Here is an 18,874-nt window from a genome sequence, read left to right on the forward strand (position 1 = left end):
GGGGAAGGGGCGCACTTGAATACGACCAGTAGGGCTGGCCTTGCCCCCAAGGGCCAGCTGGGCTCACCCCACTCTCAAACTCCACATGGAGTTTGGAGCTGGGAAAGCCCATTCAATGCTGGCTTCAGGTGGCCCAGCTTTAAACCGGTTAAAGCTTGACCCCAGCTTCCCTGAGGCCAGGATCAGACAGAATCTCTGAGGGCTCTTCTGCACAGCAAATGTATAGTTGTTTCAATCAGTATAGTTCAGCCACTAGATCTCTCAGACTATCAAATTGTGCTGTGAATGGGCTCAGAAGCCACTTCCAGGAATAGTTTGAAGTCAACCCACCGTTGTGGGTTTTCCAGGCTGTGTGACCATGGACTGGTAGTTTTTGCTCCTAACATTTCACCTGCATCTAAGGCAGGCATCCATTTGCCAGCCTGGAAAACCCACATTAGCCAGTTTATTCAGGCTGTGAAAATCTTTGACAATAGTTTGATGTCACTTTACCAGGGTTGTGGGTACCTCTTTCACTTTAATTAGAGGGATTCCTGTCCTTGAGCTCTGACGAACAGGCACTTGGGCCTTTCACTCTGATGACCAGGCACCAGCCTTTCACGTTCGTGAGGCACCCAATGTCAGAATCGTCCTTCAGGCAGTTTATCTGCATTGTTTTCATGAAGCACCTGTAACTGTCTCCAAGGTGGTCACTTCTGTAGTCTCTACCCATCAGAGTGATTCACACGGACTGTGAAGAAGTAAAAGCAGTTGGATATCTGCAACGGTTGTGCTTTGAGTATCTAAACATTCATCTGTCCTTCACCACAGATGCCTTTAATTTGTTGTAGCATACATTAAATTTTGGAAGGGACTAAATGGGAAGCTTTGTTTCCTCCTACCTGGGCAGGCACGATGTAAGCTGGAGAGGAGTATGAATGCACAGATCAACAGTGTCATAAAGTCACTTGTTTTTGTATTTGTAGCATGATCTTTTGTGTGCCTGGATCCAGATTCTACACATACATGATGTCTGGGTTTTTTTTTGCACATTAGCTAATGACACAGTTGGGGTTTTGCCACTAAATCTATATTTAGTCGGAAACTGAGGACACTTCTAGCATTACTTTTTATCACCTGCATACAAGTACATTCAAGTATTTCCCCACCAGCCACACAGGAGCTGCAGGGGACTGCCTCTAAAAAGAAAAGTCTGAATGGGGTCAGAACAGTGCTATAAAGGGAGGAAGATAAAATTTCTTGAAGAAAAAAACCACATGGAGGAGTCATTTTGCTGATTTTTCTGCACTGCATGGAGTATTTGTGCACAAGGAGCAGAAAAATTGCAAAGTAACTCCATCCCGTGTGGTTTTTGCCTGAGAAAACTGCTGGCGGGGGGCAGGGGAGAAGCGGGAGCCCTTCCTTCCCTCATGACACCATCCCAATGCCATTTAGGGTCTCCTTTTTAAAAGATGCAGTTCTCTCTGGCTGCTGTGTGGCTGTGGGTCACATTAGATTGCACTTGTGTGCAAATGCCAAAGGTAATGTCTGGTTTGGCTCTGAGCCTGTGCAGTGCTAAACCTTATTCATGCTCATTCACAGTTTACATGTTTGAATGTATAAAGATGCCAGAGAAACGTTCCTAGACCCCTCACATTCCCCAGTAATTTGACAGGTGGCTCTGCCGTTGCCTGAAGGAGACCTGTCTCTGTCAAGCCTTTGCTTTGGTTGATCTTTAAGTTAAACAGATGTGTCCTTTGGATGGTAGAGTACCAAAAGTATCCTATGCAGAGGACAGGAGGATAACACATAGTCTTAAAAACAACCTTGTTTTTTTAATGCAGGAGAAAAACAACCATTTTGAATCTGTGCAGATGAAATCCTCAGGATCCCAGAATATATGAAGATTCACCTCACCTTTGAACAAGCAAACCAGATTTCTGTTTAGATGGGACCACAGTAGGAGCATGACTGGTGGTCTCCAGTGAGAGATGCTGTGCAGCAGCCTAAGCAAAGAACAAAAGGACAACGTTGCCTTATCCCAAGACTGAGTAACTTGCCAAAAGGAGAACAAAGTGAATCATTTGGGTCACAAGCTGGGGATGACTTTCAACTCAGGGAGAAATAGAAAGGTGTGTAGAGTTGGCCAAGACACTTTTCCTGAGATAACCTGAATGGTGCCTCTGAAAATAGTAACCATCTATAGGAAACTAAATAATTGGCGGTTTGCTTCCATTTAATGGTATCTCAGTACCTATGGTGGACAGCCCTGTGAGAAAGAGGCAGGTCATACCTGGTACAAATTTTACTTAAATTCAGGCATCATATGTACCTCTTCTATTCCCATCTCTCCCCCCCCCCCCCGCGGTAAAACTGAGAGAATTTGGGAAAGGCCTGCAAGTTGCCTTCAGATGTGTTCAGGCTGCAGTGCTTTTCCAAAACAAGGATCAGTTCTTGCAACAGAAGTGGGATCAATACTTGCAACAGAAGAACCATGGAAAGGTTTCTTTTAATCCATGGAATGGAGAGAGTGTGTGATGTAATTTCTTTTGTTGTTTTGCCTGGTGTTAGATGCAGTTTTGCGCCTGTCAAATTAGCTTCTTTAGCTGAAAGGACTCATCATATGGAAGAAGTGAACATGTATTGTCAAAGACCAGAGCCCTGTTGTCTGACTGAGCGGGCCACTTTTCTTAGCTGAGCAGAGTGTTCAAACTGGGGCCCAGATGACATATGCAGCTTGGACTGAAGTGAAACTAACAGGGAGCGATTTGTACTGCAATCCTAAACTGAGCTATACATTTCTAAGCTCATGGACTGCAATTGCCCTCAGAGGGTGTACCTTTGCCGTGGATTGCACTGTCACTATAACAAACACTTTGGCTGAAGCAGCTCTTCACAAGCTTGCGGTAATTTTAGTCATTCCATTTTAACCTCTTCCTTTGAATGGCATTATGAGAATTCTGTCCCGGTGTGAACTTTCACTTAGGAACAGCTTCACGCTGTTTCATTTCAAAGAGTAAGAATACCCCTGTCTGCAGGTAAGAAACAGCCTGAAGTTAGACATATTTTTAGACACATGAAATGGATAAAAATTCCAGATAGATTGCTACTTTCTGTGTTATATCTGGACAGCACAGCAGTGTGTTATCATAATGTTCCTATGTCTAGAAGGGAAGAATCCATGTACATTTCACATAATGGTGTAGGGGGCTCCAACTTTCTTTGAACCTGCAGGCACCTTTGGAATTTAGAGAGGGAATGGTGAGCACCACCTCAAGATGGCTTCTGTGGGAAGCAAGGCCAAACCCCAAAATGGCTGCTACAGGAGGTGGAGTCAAGGTCAATCACAATACCTCCCTCCCCACTTTGCGAGGATCCTGGCCCCAGCAAAGCCAGCAGCTCAGCACCCGTCAGCTGAACCTGATTACCCCCCAGCATGTTTAGGTTGAGCTTTGGGAAAACTGCTTTGCTGGATCAACTGGTCCATCAGGCGCAGGTTTGTGTACCAATTCCAGTTCCTCATCTCCAGTTCCAGCTCCTGGATGCCTGCCTGTGTAAACACTCCCAAGCACTGCTGTGTAGACATGAAGGCACTGTTCCAGGTGATATCAAACTGGGCTTGTCTTTAATGTATCATCTCTCCTTCCCACCTACTCAACAGCCTAACTTTTAAATGCTCTCCTATCTTCTGCTGTGTTTAGTAATTATTAATTTACTTCATTTATTGCCCACCTTTCTCCACAGTTGGGACCCAAATAGGCTTGTCTCAGTTAGGCTGTCTGGGGACCTTCCTTGCCTTATGCAAGGCTCAGCTGAACCAGGAGCCATAGTCTGCTTTGCCTCACACAGGGTTTAGCACTGTCAAGCCAGGTACCTACCACCTACCACCATCTGCTGCACCTTCTATGGGGCTGAGATGGGCACTGAGGCAAACACTACTGCCTGCCTCACCTTGGGTAGGCTGAGCCTGGCACTACCCTGCCCCCTTTTCACCTTGCACAGGACTCTGATAATCCAGGCTCCATCTCCCTTGCTTCAGATCATGTGAGCCAGGCACCACGCCCTCCACTTTGTATGGGGATTGAGCAGGTCAGGCTCAGCCCTTTTGCCACAGAGCACAGGTGGCATGACCCATGTGGGGGACATTGGCCCACTCAGTGGCATTCTGGTGCTCTTAATGGTTGGTGTGCCCTTCCCTGTAAGTAAAGCTGAGAACGTGTAAATGCCCCAAGGTCACCCATGGAGTTTTCATGGCAGAGTGGGGATTCAAGGTCCTAATTTGAAACCCTAACTACTATACAACATTGTCTCTTAGGAAGTCACCCGGTGGTTGCTGCCAAGCTGGGCCCCAGTAAGTTCTCCTCCCCCTGCCTTTAACTGACAGAAACCAAGGCTGGGACTGTCAGGCAATGCTGTTGTGGTTGCTTTAAAATAGCCACTAAGGGTGTGTGTTTCTTAAAGCTATTTCACTCCTTTTACATTTTCTTTCCTAAATAGCAAAGCTGTGATAATTTAAAGTTTACCAAAAAAGAACTGGTTGGCTTCCTTTGAGAATTTAGACAAAGTATATCTGCTAAGAAAGGCCAAATTGCCAGTATTCACCATATGTTGTTTAACTGATATTTTCTGAAGAACATTCTTTGCCATAACTATCCTATACTCAACATTAATTTAGGTCTACAAGCCTCACAAACTTGGGCCATTATTTCAACCAGTTTTCATCTCATTGTGACATTTATATCAGGCTTCCTTTAAATTTGGATGCCAGTGATTTCATTTTTGCAAAGGGCAAAAGTATTTCACTGGTGCCTCCTGAAAAGGAACACACCTAAGTGGGGTTATTGGCTCTGCTGTTAAATGTTTAAGCCCATGGAAAATGTATATGCTACCCTAGCAGAGGTGTATGGGGGTAAATGGTGCCTGGAGATAAATTGTCTCTGAGTGCCCCCCCCCCCCGTGCCTGGGGTGGGGCTCTGCCCAGTGGTGGGATCCAAAAATTTTAATAACAGGTTCCGATGGTGGTGGGATTCAAACAGTGGCGCCGCTGCACACATGCACCTCCAGTCCCTATTGGGCAGGGAGGTTGCTTTAGTAACCCCTTCTCGGCACTCAGAAGAGACTGTGGTCCCCGGCCTTGGGGAGCTGCTGTTATAAGCACTGAGGTGGGGGGGGTGGGGTTCAGGGGGCAGGGCCATGCCTCCCCAAGCCCCACCACCAGCCACAGTGCTTATAAAAGCAGCGTTCCAAGGCCAGGGCCTGCAGTCTCTTCTGGCCTGCCTGGAGGGGAGGGAGAAGGGACTGCCGGCTGCTGGCTGGTTGCCCAGCTGACAGAGGGGACAGAGGAAGGGTCGGAGCCAGGCACCCTCAACCCTGCCTATGTCCATGTTGATGATGACATGGGCAGGGTCGGGGCACTTGGAGACAACAAGGCAGCAGGAAGTCCTGCTGACTCGTCGTCTTCGAGCACCCTCGACCCCGCCCATTTGTCATCGACTTGGGCAGGGTTGAGGGTGCCCACCTTTGCCCCCCGGCTTCTGTCTTCCTGGTCGTGTGGGAGCCGATTTTACACCTCCCATGTGACCAGAAGAGTGGCCCCCAGGGATACCCCTTGTCCGTAGGTAGCCCTTGTCCCTAGGAAAAGCATACCCATTGTCCCTAGGCACTGTATCCTAGCCGCTAAATAATCTGTAAAGAGTTCATATTTTGGTTTGATCAAAGGTTAAGGAGCCAAAAAACTTTGCTTCCACTTACTGGCTCCCTCTTATGCACTACAGGATATGAGCCAGAGGGATTTTATACCCCTCTCCCTGTGTGAGCAGTTGCCAAGGCAGTGGCAGAGCCTTCCTGTTGGCATAGTTGCCATCTGACCAGTCCCCAGCAAATAGAACTGGGCAGCTGAAGTACCTGATAAGGTGGTGGCTCTGCCAAAGCCTTGTTTGCTGGTTGTTCTAAGGAATTATTTTACCTGGCTTAGGAGCCCTTTGCCTGTTTCATCTTACACAGGAGAAAGCATCTGGGGTGCACTGATAGAGTGAGTCCTTGGGCCAGGGGGAAAGCATTGGAAGCCAGAAGATTGAGGTTCAGTTCTTTACTCATAGCACAGCATAGTTAGATTTAGCTAGTTATATCAGATCAAATACATAATTAATATACATTATAATTTCCAACCAGTTATGATTTTTACTGTGTGTTATTTCTCTGAGTGGTTGGTAAAACTGTGAACTTGAAAGAACCAATTCTGGGAACTTGGTAATATTCTGTATCAACCTCCTTATGTTTCTATGAGTGAATTTCAAGCAAATCTACCTAGAAGTTTCTCCAAAAGTTCAGTCCCAAACTTTCTTGAATTTTGATCGTGCAGCTGGAATCTCTTGTATCACATGTAGCCATATTGGTTACATTGCTGCCACTGTTTTGGTTTGTTGGAAGGAGTATTTGAACTCTTTATTTTAACAAATAAAGCTTTATCAGACATTGAATTGATCGATTGAAAGGGTGTTGTTATTCTTATCAACTTCCATTAATCAACTCTGTACATATTCCCATCATGATATCCAATTTTGCAGTAGCTCCCACCATTGGAGAAATGCTCCCAATGGCAAGACTATGCCCCTAAGACATTTTCTGCAGTCCCCACCAACTCATGAAATACTTATTTTCAATCATATTATGCAGCGGAGCCAACTATAGGTGTTTTGCCTCATGTTGATTTAGAAAATGTTCCTTCCTGACAAAAAAAATCACAAAAACAGAAGTAAAGAGGCTAATTGGCTAACTAAAGTTAGAGAAAGGAAACACTTCTTCACGCAATGTGTGATTGGTGTTTGGAATATGCTGCCACAGGATACCTTTAAAAAGGGCTTGGACAGATTTATGGAGGAGAAATCGATCTATGGCTACCAATCTTGATCCTCCTTGAGCTCATATTGCAAATGCCTTAGCAGACCAGGTGCTCAGGAGCAGCAGCAGCAGAAGGCCATTGCTTTCACATCCTGCATGTGAGATCCCAAAGGCACCTGGTGGGCCACTGCGAGTAGCAGAGTGCTGGACTAGATGGACTCTGGTCTGATCCAGCAGGCTAGTTCTTATGTTCTTAAAGCTCCATGGTGTGACATGATTCCTCCAGAGTTGATAACAAACATTGATGGGGAAGTGCAAGTGCTGAACACTTTTTACAACTATTGACCACATAGCATGGACTCGCATTGACTGAGGCCTAGTCATTACCATCCCAATATACAACAAAGGGACAAATCTAATGGCGCTAATTATAATCCAATTAGCTTGTTCACTGTAGTGAGAAAGCTTTACTCCAGGCACTTGTGCTGGAAGTTTTTGGGCTGAATAGACTGAGAGAACATCATTGTTGAAGAAGAAGTGGGCTTTAGTCTACCTAAACCACTACCTGGTTTTATATCATTTGGCAATAAAATATATCACTAGGTCCCATGGGGCACTCTATGTGAGCTTTGTAGATTTCAAAATGGCTTTTGATAGTATCGCCTGGGATAGGTTATGGGCTAAATGAAGTACATCCTCAGTAAATCATAGACTATTCATTCTTATTTGTATGCTGCACAAAAACAGTTGCTTGACTATAAGATGTAGGCAACAGAGCCACCTGTCTTCCAGGGTCCTTCTCAAGAGGGGAGTAAAGCAAAGCTCTACTTAATTTTCATATTAACTCCAAGGTTCAGGCTCTGTTTAATCCAAATTTCCATACACCAAGTTTAGCAAACAGATTGATATCTTCCTTATTATAAGCAGATGATACAACCATTCTATTTTGTTCTGAAGGAGGGCTTAGAAGAGCCCTTTGGGTTCTTAGCGCCTACTGCAAAGTAAAACAATTAACAATAAATTTCCAAATTTCCAAAAGACCAAGATTGTCGTTTTTACCAGGAGATGTGTTAAATATAGATGGTAGACTTAGGGACATGACATAGAACAGGTGACATTTAGATACAGTGTTTTAAATATTTAGATATAGTGACAGATTCAACTGACACGTTCAGGGAGAACTCAGTTGACCCAGGTTATTGAGAATGCCCAAAGACTGGCATCAACTATTCTGAAATTTTTCTACTTGAAAGTGGGCTCACATATTCCCTACATAATTAAAGTCTTCCAAGGTAAAGTGACACCTCAATTCATGAATGGTTCACAAATCTGTTTATACAAAGACTTCCGTCTCTTGGAAGCAGTTCAGTCTAAATTCCCCAGATGAATATTTGGTGCTCCCCATTGTGCACAGAATGCAGTTCTTAGAATAAAACTGGGCCAGATGCCACATAGCTGGTATCAAGCTATGCTTTTGGCTCAAACTAAACCTTAAACTGACTGGATTAACCTCCTTAATTCTTTTGGACAGCTACTGCTCATGTTGGGTGGATGTAGCCAAGAATAAAATACAACTTCTCAGCTTCTCCCCTGCTAGGGAGCAGGCACTTGGCACAAAACAATCTTAACAACTAAAAAATAGGCATGGGCTACCCCATAACCTGTTCACTGCAGTAGGCTGGCTCATAGTTGCCTCATTGTAGGGATAGCCTTAAAATGCCAGCAAGGGAGAACAGTTACCATTGTGTCGTCTGCTGACAATCTAGTCTACCCACCTTTGATGATTTCTGACAACACTGAAAGAAGAAAAGCAAGCGTGCAAGCATGCTGGAAAATGTTTCAGATTTTATTATTGGCATCTTTACATTAATTAATACTGCAGTGAAAATCATTTGTTGCACAGAATGTAACCATATTATACAACATAGAAATGCAGTCTAAGTAAATTACAACAAGGAATTACAAAAATCCATTAGAAAGAAAGCCACCTATCATGGCAACTAACTCTTCCCTCACTACTAAGTCAACATGATAGAAGTGGAAGTTGTGGCTATTTACACATCCCTTAGAACTAAAGTCGTTCTTGAAAGAACACCACTATATACTGTACAGCCCTCAAAAATAATTTATTATACTGTTTCTAGAAAAGAAAATGCTAGTCTTTTTTTTAAAAAAAACACTTTCTCCTGGTTGTGCAAGAACTGTGCAACACTTCCTAACAGTCTAGGAGCAGAACGCTCAGAGCGAGGAGGTGGTAGAATCCACGACTTCCCTTCCATTGCAGACGGTGGGAACGTACACGTTAGCTGAGGCTGAAAGAGAGAAATCCTTATTAACTATGACAATATTTCTTTTGTTTTTTCCTCCTGTGAGCAATGATGAGCAAAACCATTGAAATGTTTCCAAATTAAGCAGATGTCAGTGCAGTTGGTATGACAAATTTAAACTAGATTCCAAGCTATGGTAGGCGTTTTCCGGACGGACATAATATCCTGGGGGTAAACCAGGATTATACATACCGGGATGTTTGTATCTTGGTTCCTCCCTTCACCTGGCTGCCTGTTCTTGCGTGCAGACCGGGAGGAAGAACTCCAAGTGATTACGCACGCCCTCCCCAGTTTAGTTTCATTTTTCATGGCAACGTTTCCACACATGCATGAACAGTCCCGTTTTTCTGACGTTCTCATTGGCCACAGCTGTAGGGCGGGGAGAGCAGGCAGCAAGGCGGGAGAAATAAACCGGTCTGTCTTCCGCAATGTTCGCATGGGAGTGGGATCAGGATCCATTTGCCGTTTTTTGAAAGATATGGGAAATTTCAGGGAGCGGGCCTGAATTAGGCCCATAAACCATGCAGAAGTCATGCCTGAACCGGTATGTTTCACCTCCTTATCCCAGGATACATGATCAGTGCAGAAAACACCATAATTTCACAGAAAGGAAACTTGTAGTTCTGTGATGCAGCTAATGTTTTCTATCGAAGAATCATTGATACTTTCACCCAAAGTTCTTTGGGAGAAGACATGAACACCACAGTGCCTTATCTCTTCAGACACAAGCCATCTTACAAAGCAGCAAGCTGCCATGGCACAAAACTGACTTAGCAACCAATCAATAAGATAAAAGGATACAGAGGTGGAAAACATACAAGGTGTGCATATGTCTTTGTCTCTGATCTGCTGGTCAAATGACTGTAAATAAACTGAACTGAACTCTCTATGTATGTGTATAGATAGACAGATATCTAGCTGCATGGGGCATTTCCCATGCATGCTAGGTCTGACTTGTGCAAAGTGCTGCAAAAACCAGATGATTTCTCAGCTGCATGTGGAGGGACCTTAGTGAGAGAAGCTAAGAGAAAGGAGGAATGTTCACCGGAGCACTGATGAGGACTGATGAGATGAGAAGAGGGATGGTTCATGCTGCAAGGTCTTTGCATGGATCTGACTGGTATCAGTGCTGGTCAGGGAGGGGGCAGGCTCACTCTGCTTGGCTTGACCCAGCAAAATGTCTTGAACCCTGCTGCCAAGCTTCCTTTCTTAGCAAGTGGAGCTTGTTGGTGATTGACTATCTTGAACCAGGTGCTGCAGCCATTTTCAGGGAATTGAATTGTGCTGCACTGAGATGTGGTAAATGAGATCTGCTCTCCCTGGCCAAGAGCAGGAGAGGAGTAGTTGAGCCTCCTCTTATCCCTGTCCTTCAGAGGAGTCAAAGGGCTTACACCTTTAAGAGAAGCACCCTCATCTATGTGTGGATCCATGACTGATCCTCTTCGTCTCTCAGCAAGAGAGGCATAGACCATCCTCCATGGATGTCTCTGCATTATGAGCTGTTCATGACCCATTCATCCTTATCTTACTAAGGGAAGTGGTGAGTTGCATTGCAAGGTTGGAAAACAGTTTGCCCTAAAAGAACACTGAAATTGGGTGTTGCTTTTTGTGGGGCACAAATTAATTTATGTAAACAGATGTGTGTTTCAGCTGCCTTCAGCATCTTCCCTTTTGTATCAAAGAGGATGGAGTCATTATCGTTGCTGGAATGAATGACCCAGAAGCCGTTTCAGGAATAGTGCTGCAACACGGTTCCCTTAAAATCTTTGCTTACCTTGGGAATAGCTGGTTCCCGTGCCGCTGACGCTGAACCTGTTGAGGTGCAGCCTGTGAGTGACCACATTCTTCTGCGGCTGGAAGAGAACGATGTGCACTTTGGGAGCAAACAAGCATCCCAGGACAACAAAGCCACTGAGACTTACGGAGATGCACATGGTCGTGGTCTGGACCTGCATGGAGAGAACCATTGCAAAATAAAACAGCTGTAAAGGTGAAAGTGTGAGTTGGGGATGCCATTCCCAAATAAAACCATCCAACTCTCAGAGCTCTTAAAAGGGTAGAAACACTCTTCCTTTAGGGAATCAAGAACTGCAGAGCCATGCTTGCCCAGGCTCTTTCCTCAGCAGGGCTCAGTCATCTATTTCCAAGATGCCCATAAATAAATGATAGGCCCATTATGCATGAGGTATTTACTCTGCAGCTCTTTACTTCAAAGTGGGGTTCCCCCCATGTCTTTCAGTGCACATTTAGAAGGTATCCATGCTCTCTCCCTACCCCCATTTCATTGCCCTGCAGGCTCCCACAAACTGGCTTCAAAAAGCAACAATGAGGCTTGTGAGGAAAGCGGGGAGGAGTGTTTGGTTTGGGTTTTTTTTGTTTCTGTCTAGTGTTCAGTCCCTCAAGCAATAAACCTTTGCTCGAAATTGGAGAGAAATAAAGCATCTCCTGATCCTCTGGAACTGGTAACTGGTTAAGCAGGAGAAACTTGGGCTGGGGAAGATAGGGAGAAGGGTGAAAGCTGGAGGGTGAATGCTGGAGAGGCAGAAGAGCATGAATTTGGGAAAATCACACCCACAAGGAATGCACGTCCAAAGCAAGGAAGACCAGACACGCATAATGAGCCACAGCCTCTCAGTAAATGGTGATCAAAGAATACTACCTCAATGAGCCAAATTGTTGACCTAGTTGGTTTGATACCCCACCCCCACTATTATCAAACTAATAGGTCAATTCCTATAATGGATCTTTGCCAATAATTATAGGTTGGCCTGGTCTATGCAGGTGTTAAGGTCCAGCAAGACATGGGATGTTCTGGTTATTTCTGTGGGAGGAGGGGTTACTAATTTTTTTTCTGGCAGGGCTACTCTGCCCTTTTCCCCAGGTTGCAGCTGAAGTTGTGGCAAATATCTTTGTTGTTGAATTTTTGAAGTGCTAAATAAACATAACTCCAGCAACACCCCCACCCCCTTAAAAAAAGATTGTAAGATGCGATTTATTAGACTCTTTAATCGATGAGCTGGTTTCTGAAAGCATTATCACTCCTTGGTGGAACACCAAGGGGTATCTGGCCCAAGTTATGAAGTATCACATACTAATTTTTACTACTGTATTGTTTTAAACCTACACTTGTAAGCCGCCCTGAGCCCAGTTCTGGTCGAAAATTGCGTGGATATAAACATAATAAAATAAATAATAAATAATTTTCAATCGACTGAGCTTTCTCATGTCAGCCTGAACACAATCTAATGCAGAACAAAAAGATGAAACAACTTAAGGTTATATTAGATCATGGCCATGCCTTTCAAGGAACTGGTTTCCCACAGAGTCCGACTATTCTTCTATCAGCCCTAAGCACTGTCTGCTCTGATTCCAAGCAGTTTCTCAACATCTCCAGGATAATTTTTCCCCAGCACCAGCTTCCACAAACCCTTTTAACCAGAAACATTGGAGATTGAACCCAGGACCACTGGCATACAAAGCAGGCATGGTTGAGCTTCCGTTGCAAGTCATCAAATCATGGACGAGAGACTGGAAATGCCTTGAGGCAGAGATTTGGATCACATAATGCATTAATTTAAAAAGATCCAGTGCCTGTTGTCCACACTAACCGAACACTCACATGCAGCTGGGTCATTTTCTGTTAGGGGTATGTCAACAGCATGGAAGAAATCTCAGATTAGGATGTGAGAGAGCACCCAATGAGAAGCCAGCCTGTATCCCATAGGACAGTGGTGGCGAACCTTTGGCACTCCAGATGTTATGGATTACTACAGCATGGCCAATTGGCCATGCTGGTAGGGGCTGATGGGAATCATAGTCCATAACATCTGGTGTGCCAAAGGTTCGCCACCACGGCCATCGGAGGACTCTTGGAACAACTGATGGGAAACTGAGACTTTAGTGACTTACCCGATAGTCGCTTGATGTCACATAAAAGATTGGGAGGAAAGCCAGCCAGATGATGCATGTTGTGTACATTGTAAAACCAATAAATTTGGCTTCATTGAAGTTTTCTGGGCACTTCCTTGTTTTGAAGGCATATACAGTGCATAAGACCACGAGGATAACATCGTATGTTAAAGAGATCAACATACTAGAATCCTTGACGTTGCACTTCAATATAACAGTTTGCCGCTTCTCAGGAAGGGTGTACCGCCGGGTGCCTGGGGCTTCCAAAATCAGCCACACAGACACCACCACAATCTGCACCATGATGAAGCTCAGGCAGATGAGGACCTGCGAACGCGGGCTGATGAACTTAGGCCTCTGAGCCCCGTTCTTTACCCCATCAAATATTCTGGCAATACAGTTTGTTTTCGTCAGTAGGGCAGCATAGCAAATAGCAAAGGACGTACCCAGGCCCAAGCGGCGGAAGGTGCAAATGGCTGGTGAAGGCTTGGCGATGAAAAGGAACGTCATGCTGTAGGAGAGGAAGACTCCAAAGAGGAGTATGTAGCACAGCTCACGACCTGAAGCTTTGACCAAAGGGGTGTTGTTATGCTTGATAAATACCCCCACAACCAAGAAAGTGCAAATAAAGCCCAGGCATGCAATGCTCACTGGTCCAATTGCCCATGCATCTTCCCACTTGATGTAATCTTCCGAGAGGTCGTAACAGCCAGTGAGATCAGCCCTTGGCCACCGCCCAGGGCCACAGTCTGCACAAGTGGATTCATTCACCAGGTATTCAAATGGCTCACAAGGAATGCAGATCCAACAGCAGACATCTCCTGGCTGCATGTTCTTCATCTCGTTGGGCGCACAGGGGTCACTGCACTGGGATGTGGGGATATGACTTCTGGACCAATGAATGGCATCTACATCAAGCGTCAAAGTCTCTGCCCATTGGCCAACTTTTACATAGGAGTATTTGCCTCCATTGTGCTGAAAATTGAAGACATTGTATCGGCCGATTCCATCACCATAGGCATCAAATTTAACAATGTTGTCTGCCGATTTGGAAGAACTGAATGGAGCTGCCAACAACAACAACAACAACAACAAAAAGTAATGTTGCTACTTCATGTGTTTTCTCTTTTGGATACACGTGAGAAAAGATGTACTGTAAATTCTGTAAATTGAACTTATTCTTGCTATTATAATGGTACCAAACTTTAAAAAACCTAAAGTGACTTTGTATAAATGATCTCATTGTCCATTGGCTTGTAGAGATGTAAAACTTTTTTTAAAATGTTGCAGACCCTGATTTGACAGTATACTTGCATCACTATTCAGTGTTAGCTCTAGCTGATGCTGCTTTGCTGCTGATATACACAGACATTTGGGAAAGTGATCAAAGGCCCTTTCCCCACTTACCTTAAGCCCCGCGCTACTCTCCTCAAGTAGCGCGGGGTCCTGGGGCACTCCCCACTACAGGGGCGGCGACAACGCAGCCTCCCCGACGCTGCCGCTCTTGCGCCCCCTCAGCACGCGGCATCCCTGGCACTCCTCGAAACAGCGCCTTCTGATGACCCCGCGCAGAGCGCGGGGTCGTGGGGACGCCTGGGCGTGTGCCAGAGATGCCGTGCTGTGAGAGTAGCGTGCAGCAAAGGGCAGCCAAGGTAAGTGGGGAAACACCCAAAATCGCCCCTCACTCAGTTAAAACTTCAGTTTGGGAAACAGCATAGGGGTGGAATATTCAAGTTCTTCAAATGTGGGGGTGCCTAACTGGCAAATTATGGAAAGTGTTTGCTAATTATTAATCTAAGCACATTTGTTATTGCGTTGTCCGTTCCCTGATTTGTGTCTGCTCCCAGAAACTGCCACAAATATTTGGAGAAAACTCAGAGGAAGCATCTTTTGGCCTAACCATTTATTTGCTCATGCCAGGAGAATTGTTTGGAGACAAATGTCAATTACAGCAGTGATTTTTGTTCATTTGCTAGAACAGAAAAAGGCAGGAGAGGGCAGACTGTTCGACAGAGCATTGCTTGCATATTTTACCCCATATATCTGGATCTATAAATTACAGCACAATTCACAAAGGGGGGGGGGGCACCACAGAAGCAGCAAATTTTTAAAACCTAGCCTCAGGCAGCCCAATTCAGGAAGAGGGGCCCCCTCTCTAGAGCTGGCACCAGCCCTGTGCTGGTGAGGGTGCACTCCTTGCTGGCGCAAGGGGCAACTGCACCAGTGGAGGGGCAACTTACCCGGGCAACTGGAAACAGTGCGGCTCTGTGGCACCCGACCCAAAAAACATCATCTGTCCCTGGGCCCACTGGCACAGAAAGCTACTCTGGGGCTGTCATTCCTATCTCAGAACACTTTTGCTCCTCCCGGGAGTCATCATTCTATTTTGGGGCTGCTATTCCAGTCCTGGAGTATCTGAAACCAAATGCCTTCATTCAAAATCCATTTCATATTTTCACTGCAACTTTTGTGTGCTGTAATATAGTGAAATGGAACAATGCAAGTCAACTAGTGAACCTTACTCTCATTATGTCCAAAGGGCATGCCAGTATCTCCCATTGTTCCTTCTGTCATTTATTTCAGGACACCCCCATGCAGGAATTGTGTGCAGACAGCAGACTGCAAGGGAAAAGTTCGGTGGGAGGTGAGGGAGGCAGGGAGGGGTTGAGGGAGCCTGGAAGAAAGTGACCCCTTCCCTACCTTTAGCTGATTTCTCCAGACTCCCTCCCTCACTTGCAGATGCTGCCACTGTCATTAAAGAAATACATCACTGATGTTACCAGTTGGTTAATTTTGTACCATGTTGTAATGCTAATGAACAACACCTTCATAATAACAATGAAAAAACTTGTATTTACTCCTGATGAGCAGAGGAAAAGATTCTTTCTGGTGTGTCTGTTTAATTACTTTTCTTAGATGAGTGATATATGTTCAGAGTGTGATATATGCCGATTTGCCAAGTATGTTTTTTAAATGTATACTGAAATAGTTTGAGTAATTTATGCTTTTTTTAAAAAAATGAAATTAGTTCTTCCACTCCATAAACTTCAGCCTATTTTGGTTCCCTGACAAGATTGTCAAATCCATACTTAACACATTTAGCTGAACATTTGAAACATTTGAGGTGTACACCAAAAAATGTAATGTATGAATTGACCTTTAACTACTACCCGCCTCAAACACCTCCAGAGAACAAATCTTTTCCCCTAAAGTTTTGGTAATCTCAGACATTTCTACACACAGTGTTTTTTCAGCATGGCATAGTGATTAGAGTAGACTGGCGGTTGAGAGACCCAGATTTCAATCCCTATTCTGCCATGGAAGATTGCCAGGTGACCCTGGGCCAGTAACACACACTCTCTCAGCCTAACGTACATCTCAGGGTTATTGTGAAGATAAAATGGAGGAGAGGAGAAGGATGTAAGATATTTTGCGTTATGATTGGTGAGAAAGGGTTGGTATAAAAGAAGACAGTTAAAATGTATAGCTCAGTATAGATGCACACAGGGATAGGGAACCTGCGGCTCGAGAGCTGCATGCGGCTCTTCTGCCCTTGCACTGCGGCTCCACGAGCTGAGCCGCCGGCTTCATCCTTGCCCGCCCTGCAGGCAGCAGGGTGAGCGCACCAATTGCCTGCGGCCGTCTGGGCCGCGCCGCGGGCTTCCCCTCTCACCCGCCCCATTGGAGCAGGGCAGGTGCTTTCCCAGCTGCCGGCAAGGCTGAGCTGCTGGCCCCATCCTTGCCCGCCCTGCAGGCAGCAGGGCAGGCGCATCCATGCGCTTCTCAGAATGAGTGGAGTAAAAGGTAAAAAAAACCCCAATATATACAGTGTTATCTTTATTTTAAATGTCAAAAATTATTTGTAGCTCCAAGTGTTTTCTTTTCCCGTGGAAAACGGGTCCAAATGGCTCTTTGAGTGTTAAAGGTTCCCTACCCCTGGATGCACAGCAAATACAACAAATACATTAACAGTCAAACATGCCTTGTTTGACCACCATAAATACCCAGAGTTGAACATCTGATATATTTGTCTATTAACTACCTTGAACTGTGATCAAACAGTCTATTATTCTATTCAGCAGCTACGGTGGCAGAGTTTTATTTTATTTTTGACTGCCAGAGGCTTTTGACTGTATAGTAGGTGGCATTGATTCTCTGCAGGGCCATGGATGCTGGGTCAGGTCATTAAATGATGTGGGGGATGGGGGGGAACTACATTTCCCATAAGACTGCAAAAATGCATATTTGCAAATAAGAAGAAGAAAGACGAAGAATTAGATTTATATACACCCTTTATCTTCTGTAAGGAGACTCAAAGGGGCTTACAAACTCCTTTCCCTTCTTCCCTCACAACAAACACCCTGTGAGGTAGGGGGGGTGAGAGTGAGAGAGCTCAGAAGAACTGTGACTATCCCAAGGTCACCCAGCTGGCATGTGTTGGAGTGCACAGGCTAATCTGAATTCCCCAGATAAGCCTCCACAGCTCAAGCGGCAGAGCGGGGAATCAAACCCAGTCCCTCCAGATTAGAGTACACCTGCTCTTAACCACTATGCCACTGCTGCTCTCTATCAATAACAGGTTTTCAATAACACTGATAACCTGGACTTAAATAAACAACAGGTTGTAAACTGAGTGTATGTATTATCACTGGCTGGTTGATTGATTGATTCACTTCATTTATATTATTGGTTATTGAGCAGGAAGCAGCCACAGTGCAGCAGGTCTGTATGTGGAAGGGTGGCAGGTAGGGCTGCCTTTGGGTTCTGTAAGGATGTTCATGAGCAAGACACCACTGAGTGCTCTGCAAGGTCTGAATACTTGAAGAATAACCTGTTACAGCAGACTCAAACCATTTATGGACAGTAAACTGACTGCTGTAAAACTGGCAAAGCTGGTGAGCAAACTGGTGGGTGTTTGAGCAGCCCTTGCCCTTACTTTAAATTAACATTATACCATGGAGACCAGGTCCTCTGGAGTACGGGGAATTCTAAGGCTTTTTAACCTGCCGTCCTCCCCAAGATCTGCCCTCAGATCTCCAGCAATTCCCCAGCCCAGAGTTGGTACCCATATCTTGGATGCTATTCCTCATGTTTACTGATTGTGGTGAACAGTTGAAGTTGCTTTAAATTCTCCTGTGAATGGTAGTGTATGTTTACAGATTTGTGCTGCATTCTCATGGCTATTCTTGTTCCCCTCCTCCATCTTCCCAAGCCATCTGAGGAAACAAAATCACATAAAGCTTCTCTGGCTGTATAGTCAACCATCTGCTTGAATGCCACCAAATCCAAGCACTGTTTTTAGAGAACTGGAAACAAACCAGCCATGCAACCCTCTGAGATGCCATGTTTGAGGTGAGAAGCCACGACAAACAAGAGATCTGCTCTTTTTTGAGCATCTTTCAAAAACTGAACAGCCAGTTAGTGACCATTTTGTGATTCTAAAACTTCTCCGCGACTTAGAAATAGCCTTCCCTTGCTTAAAAACAGTTGTTCAAAATGCAATGGCGAATAATTTTTCTCCAGTCCATTGATTGTAGAGGTATGTATTTCCCACATCTATTCCCATCAAAGAAAGATTTGAGGCATACTGAAGTGGATTACCTTTTGCTTTAATGTGATAGATTCCAAGGACCAGGGTAAGGGAGTGCACAGCTATCTTGTAATGGGGCAGGGGGCACATGAAATATCTACTACTGGGTTGTCTTCAGTTTAATACAATTATGGCTCTGTGTATGGGTTTGTGTGTGTGTGTGTGTGTGTCAAAAGTAGCCATGTAGATAGGGATACTTTGATCACAGTGGCCATGTAGGTAAGGATAC

The 18,874-nt window shown here is 44.9% G+C and overlaps 2 protein-coding genes across 7 annotated transcripts in view; one reads left to right on the forward strand and one right to left on the reverse strand.

Annotated features, from left to right (window-relative positions):
• The window catches only part of ELAPOR2 (endosome-lysosome associated apoptosis and autophagy regulator family member 2), a 58,908-nt gene extending 52,446 nt beyond the window's left edge, over positions 1 to 6,462 (forward strand). For 2 of the 3 annotated variants that reach the window (XM_048499476.1, XM_048499477.1), the window contains one exon: positions 1,824 to 6,462. In XM_048499476.1, the coding sequence (XP_048355433.1) occupies positions 1,824 to 1,883 (60 nt within the window). In that variant the 3' untranslated portion in view covers positions 1,884 to 6,462. The remainder of the gene's footprint in view (positions 1 to 1,823) is intronic. The other variant, XR_007244762.1, reaches the window with a different exon arrangement.
• Positions 6,463 to 8,644: 2,182 nt separating this feature from the next.
• The window catches only part of GRM3 (glutamate metabotropic receptor 3), a 120,255-nt gene continuing 110,025 nt past the window's right edge, over positions 8,645 to 18,874 (reverse strand). Inside the window, exons 4-7 of one of the 4 annotated variants that reach the window (XM_048500859.1) lie at positions 15,756 to 15,803; positions 13,502 to 14,122; positions 10,921 to 11,095; positions 8,645 to 9,131 (exon numbers count right to left, since the gene is read on the reverse strand). In XM_048500859.1, the coding sequence (XP_048356816.1) occupies positions 9,122 to 9,131; positions 10,921 to 11,095; positions 13,502 to 14,122; positions 15,756 to 15,803 (854 nt within the window). In that variant the 3' untranslated portion in view covers positions 8,645 to 9,121. Of the gene's footprint in view, positions 9,132 to 10,920; positions 11,096 to 13,055; positions 14,123 to 15,755; positions 15,804 to 18,874 lie in introns of all 4 variants that reach the window. The other 3 variants (XM_048500856.1, XM_048500858.1, XM_048500860.1) reach the window with 3 other exon arrangements.

The sequence above is a fragment of the Sphaerodactylus townsendi genome, linkage group LG06 (assembly GCF_021028975.2).
Source record: "Sphaerodactylus townsendi isolate TG3544 linkage group LG06, MPM_Stown_v2.3, whole genome shotgun sequence".
NCBI classification, from domain to species: domain Eukaryota; kingdom Metazoa; phylum Chordata; class Lepidosauria; order Squamata; family Sphaerodactylidae; genus Sphaerodactylus; species Sphaerodactylus townsendi.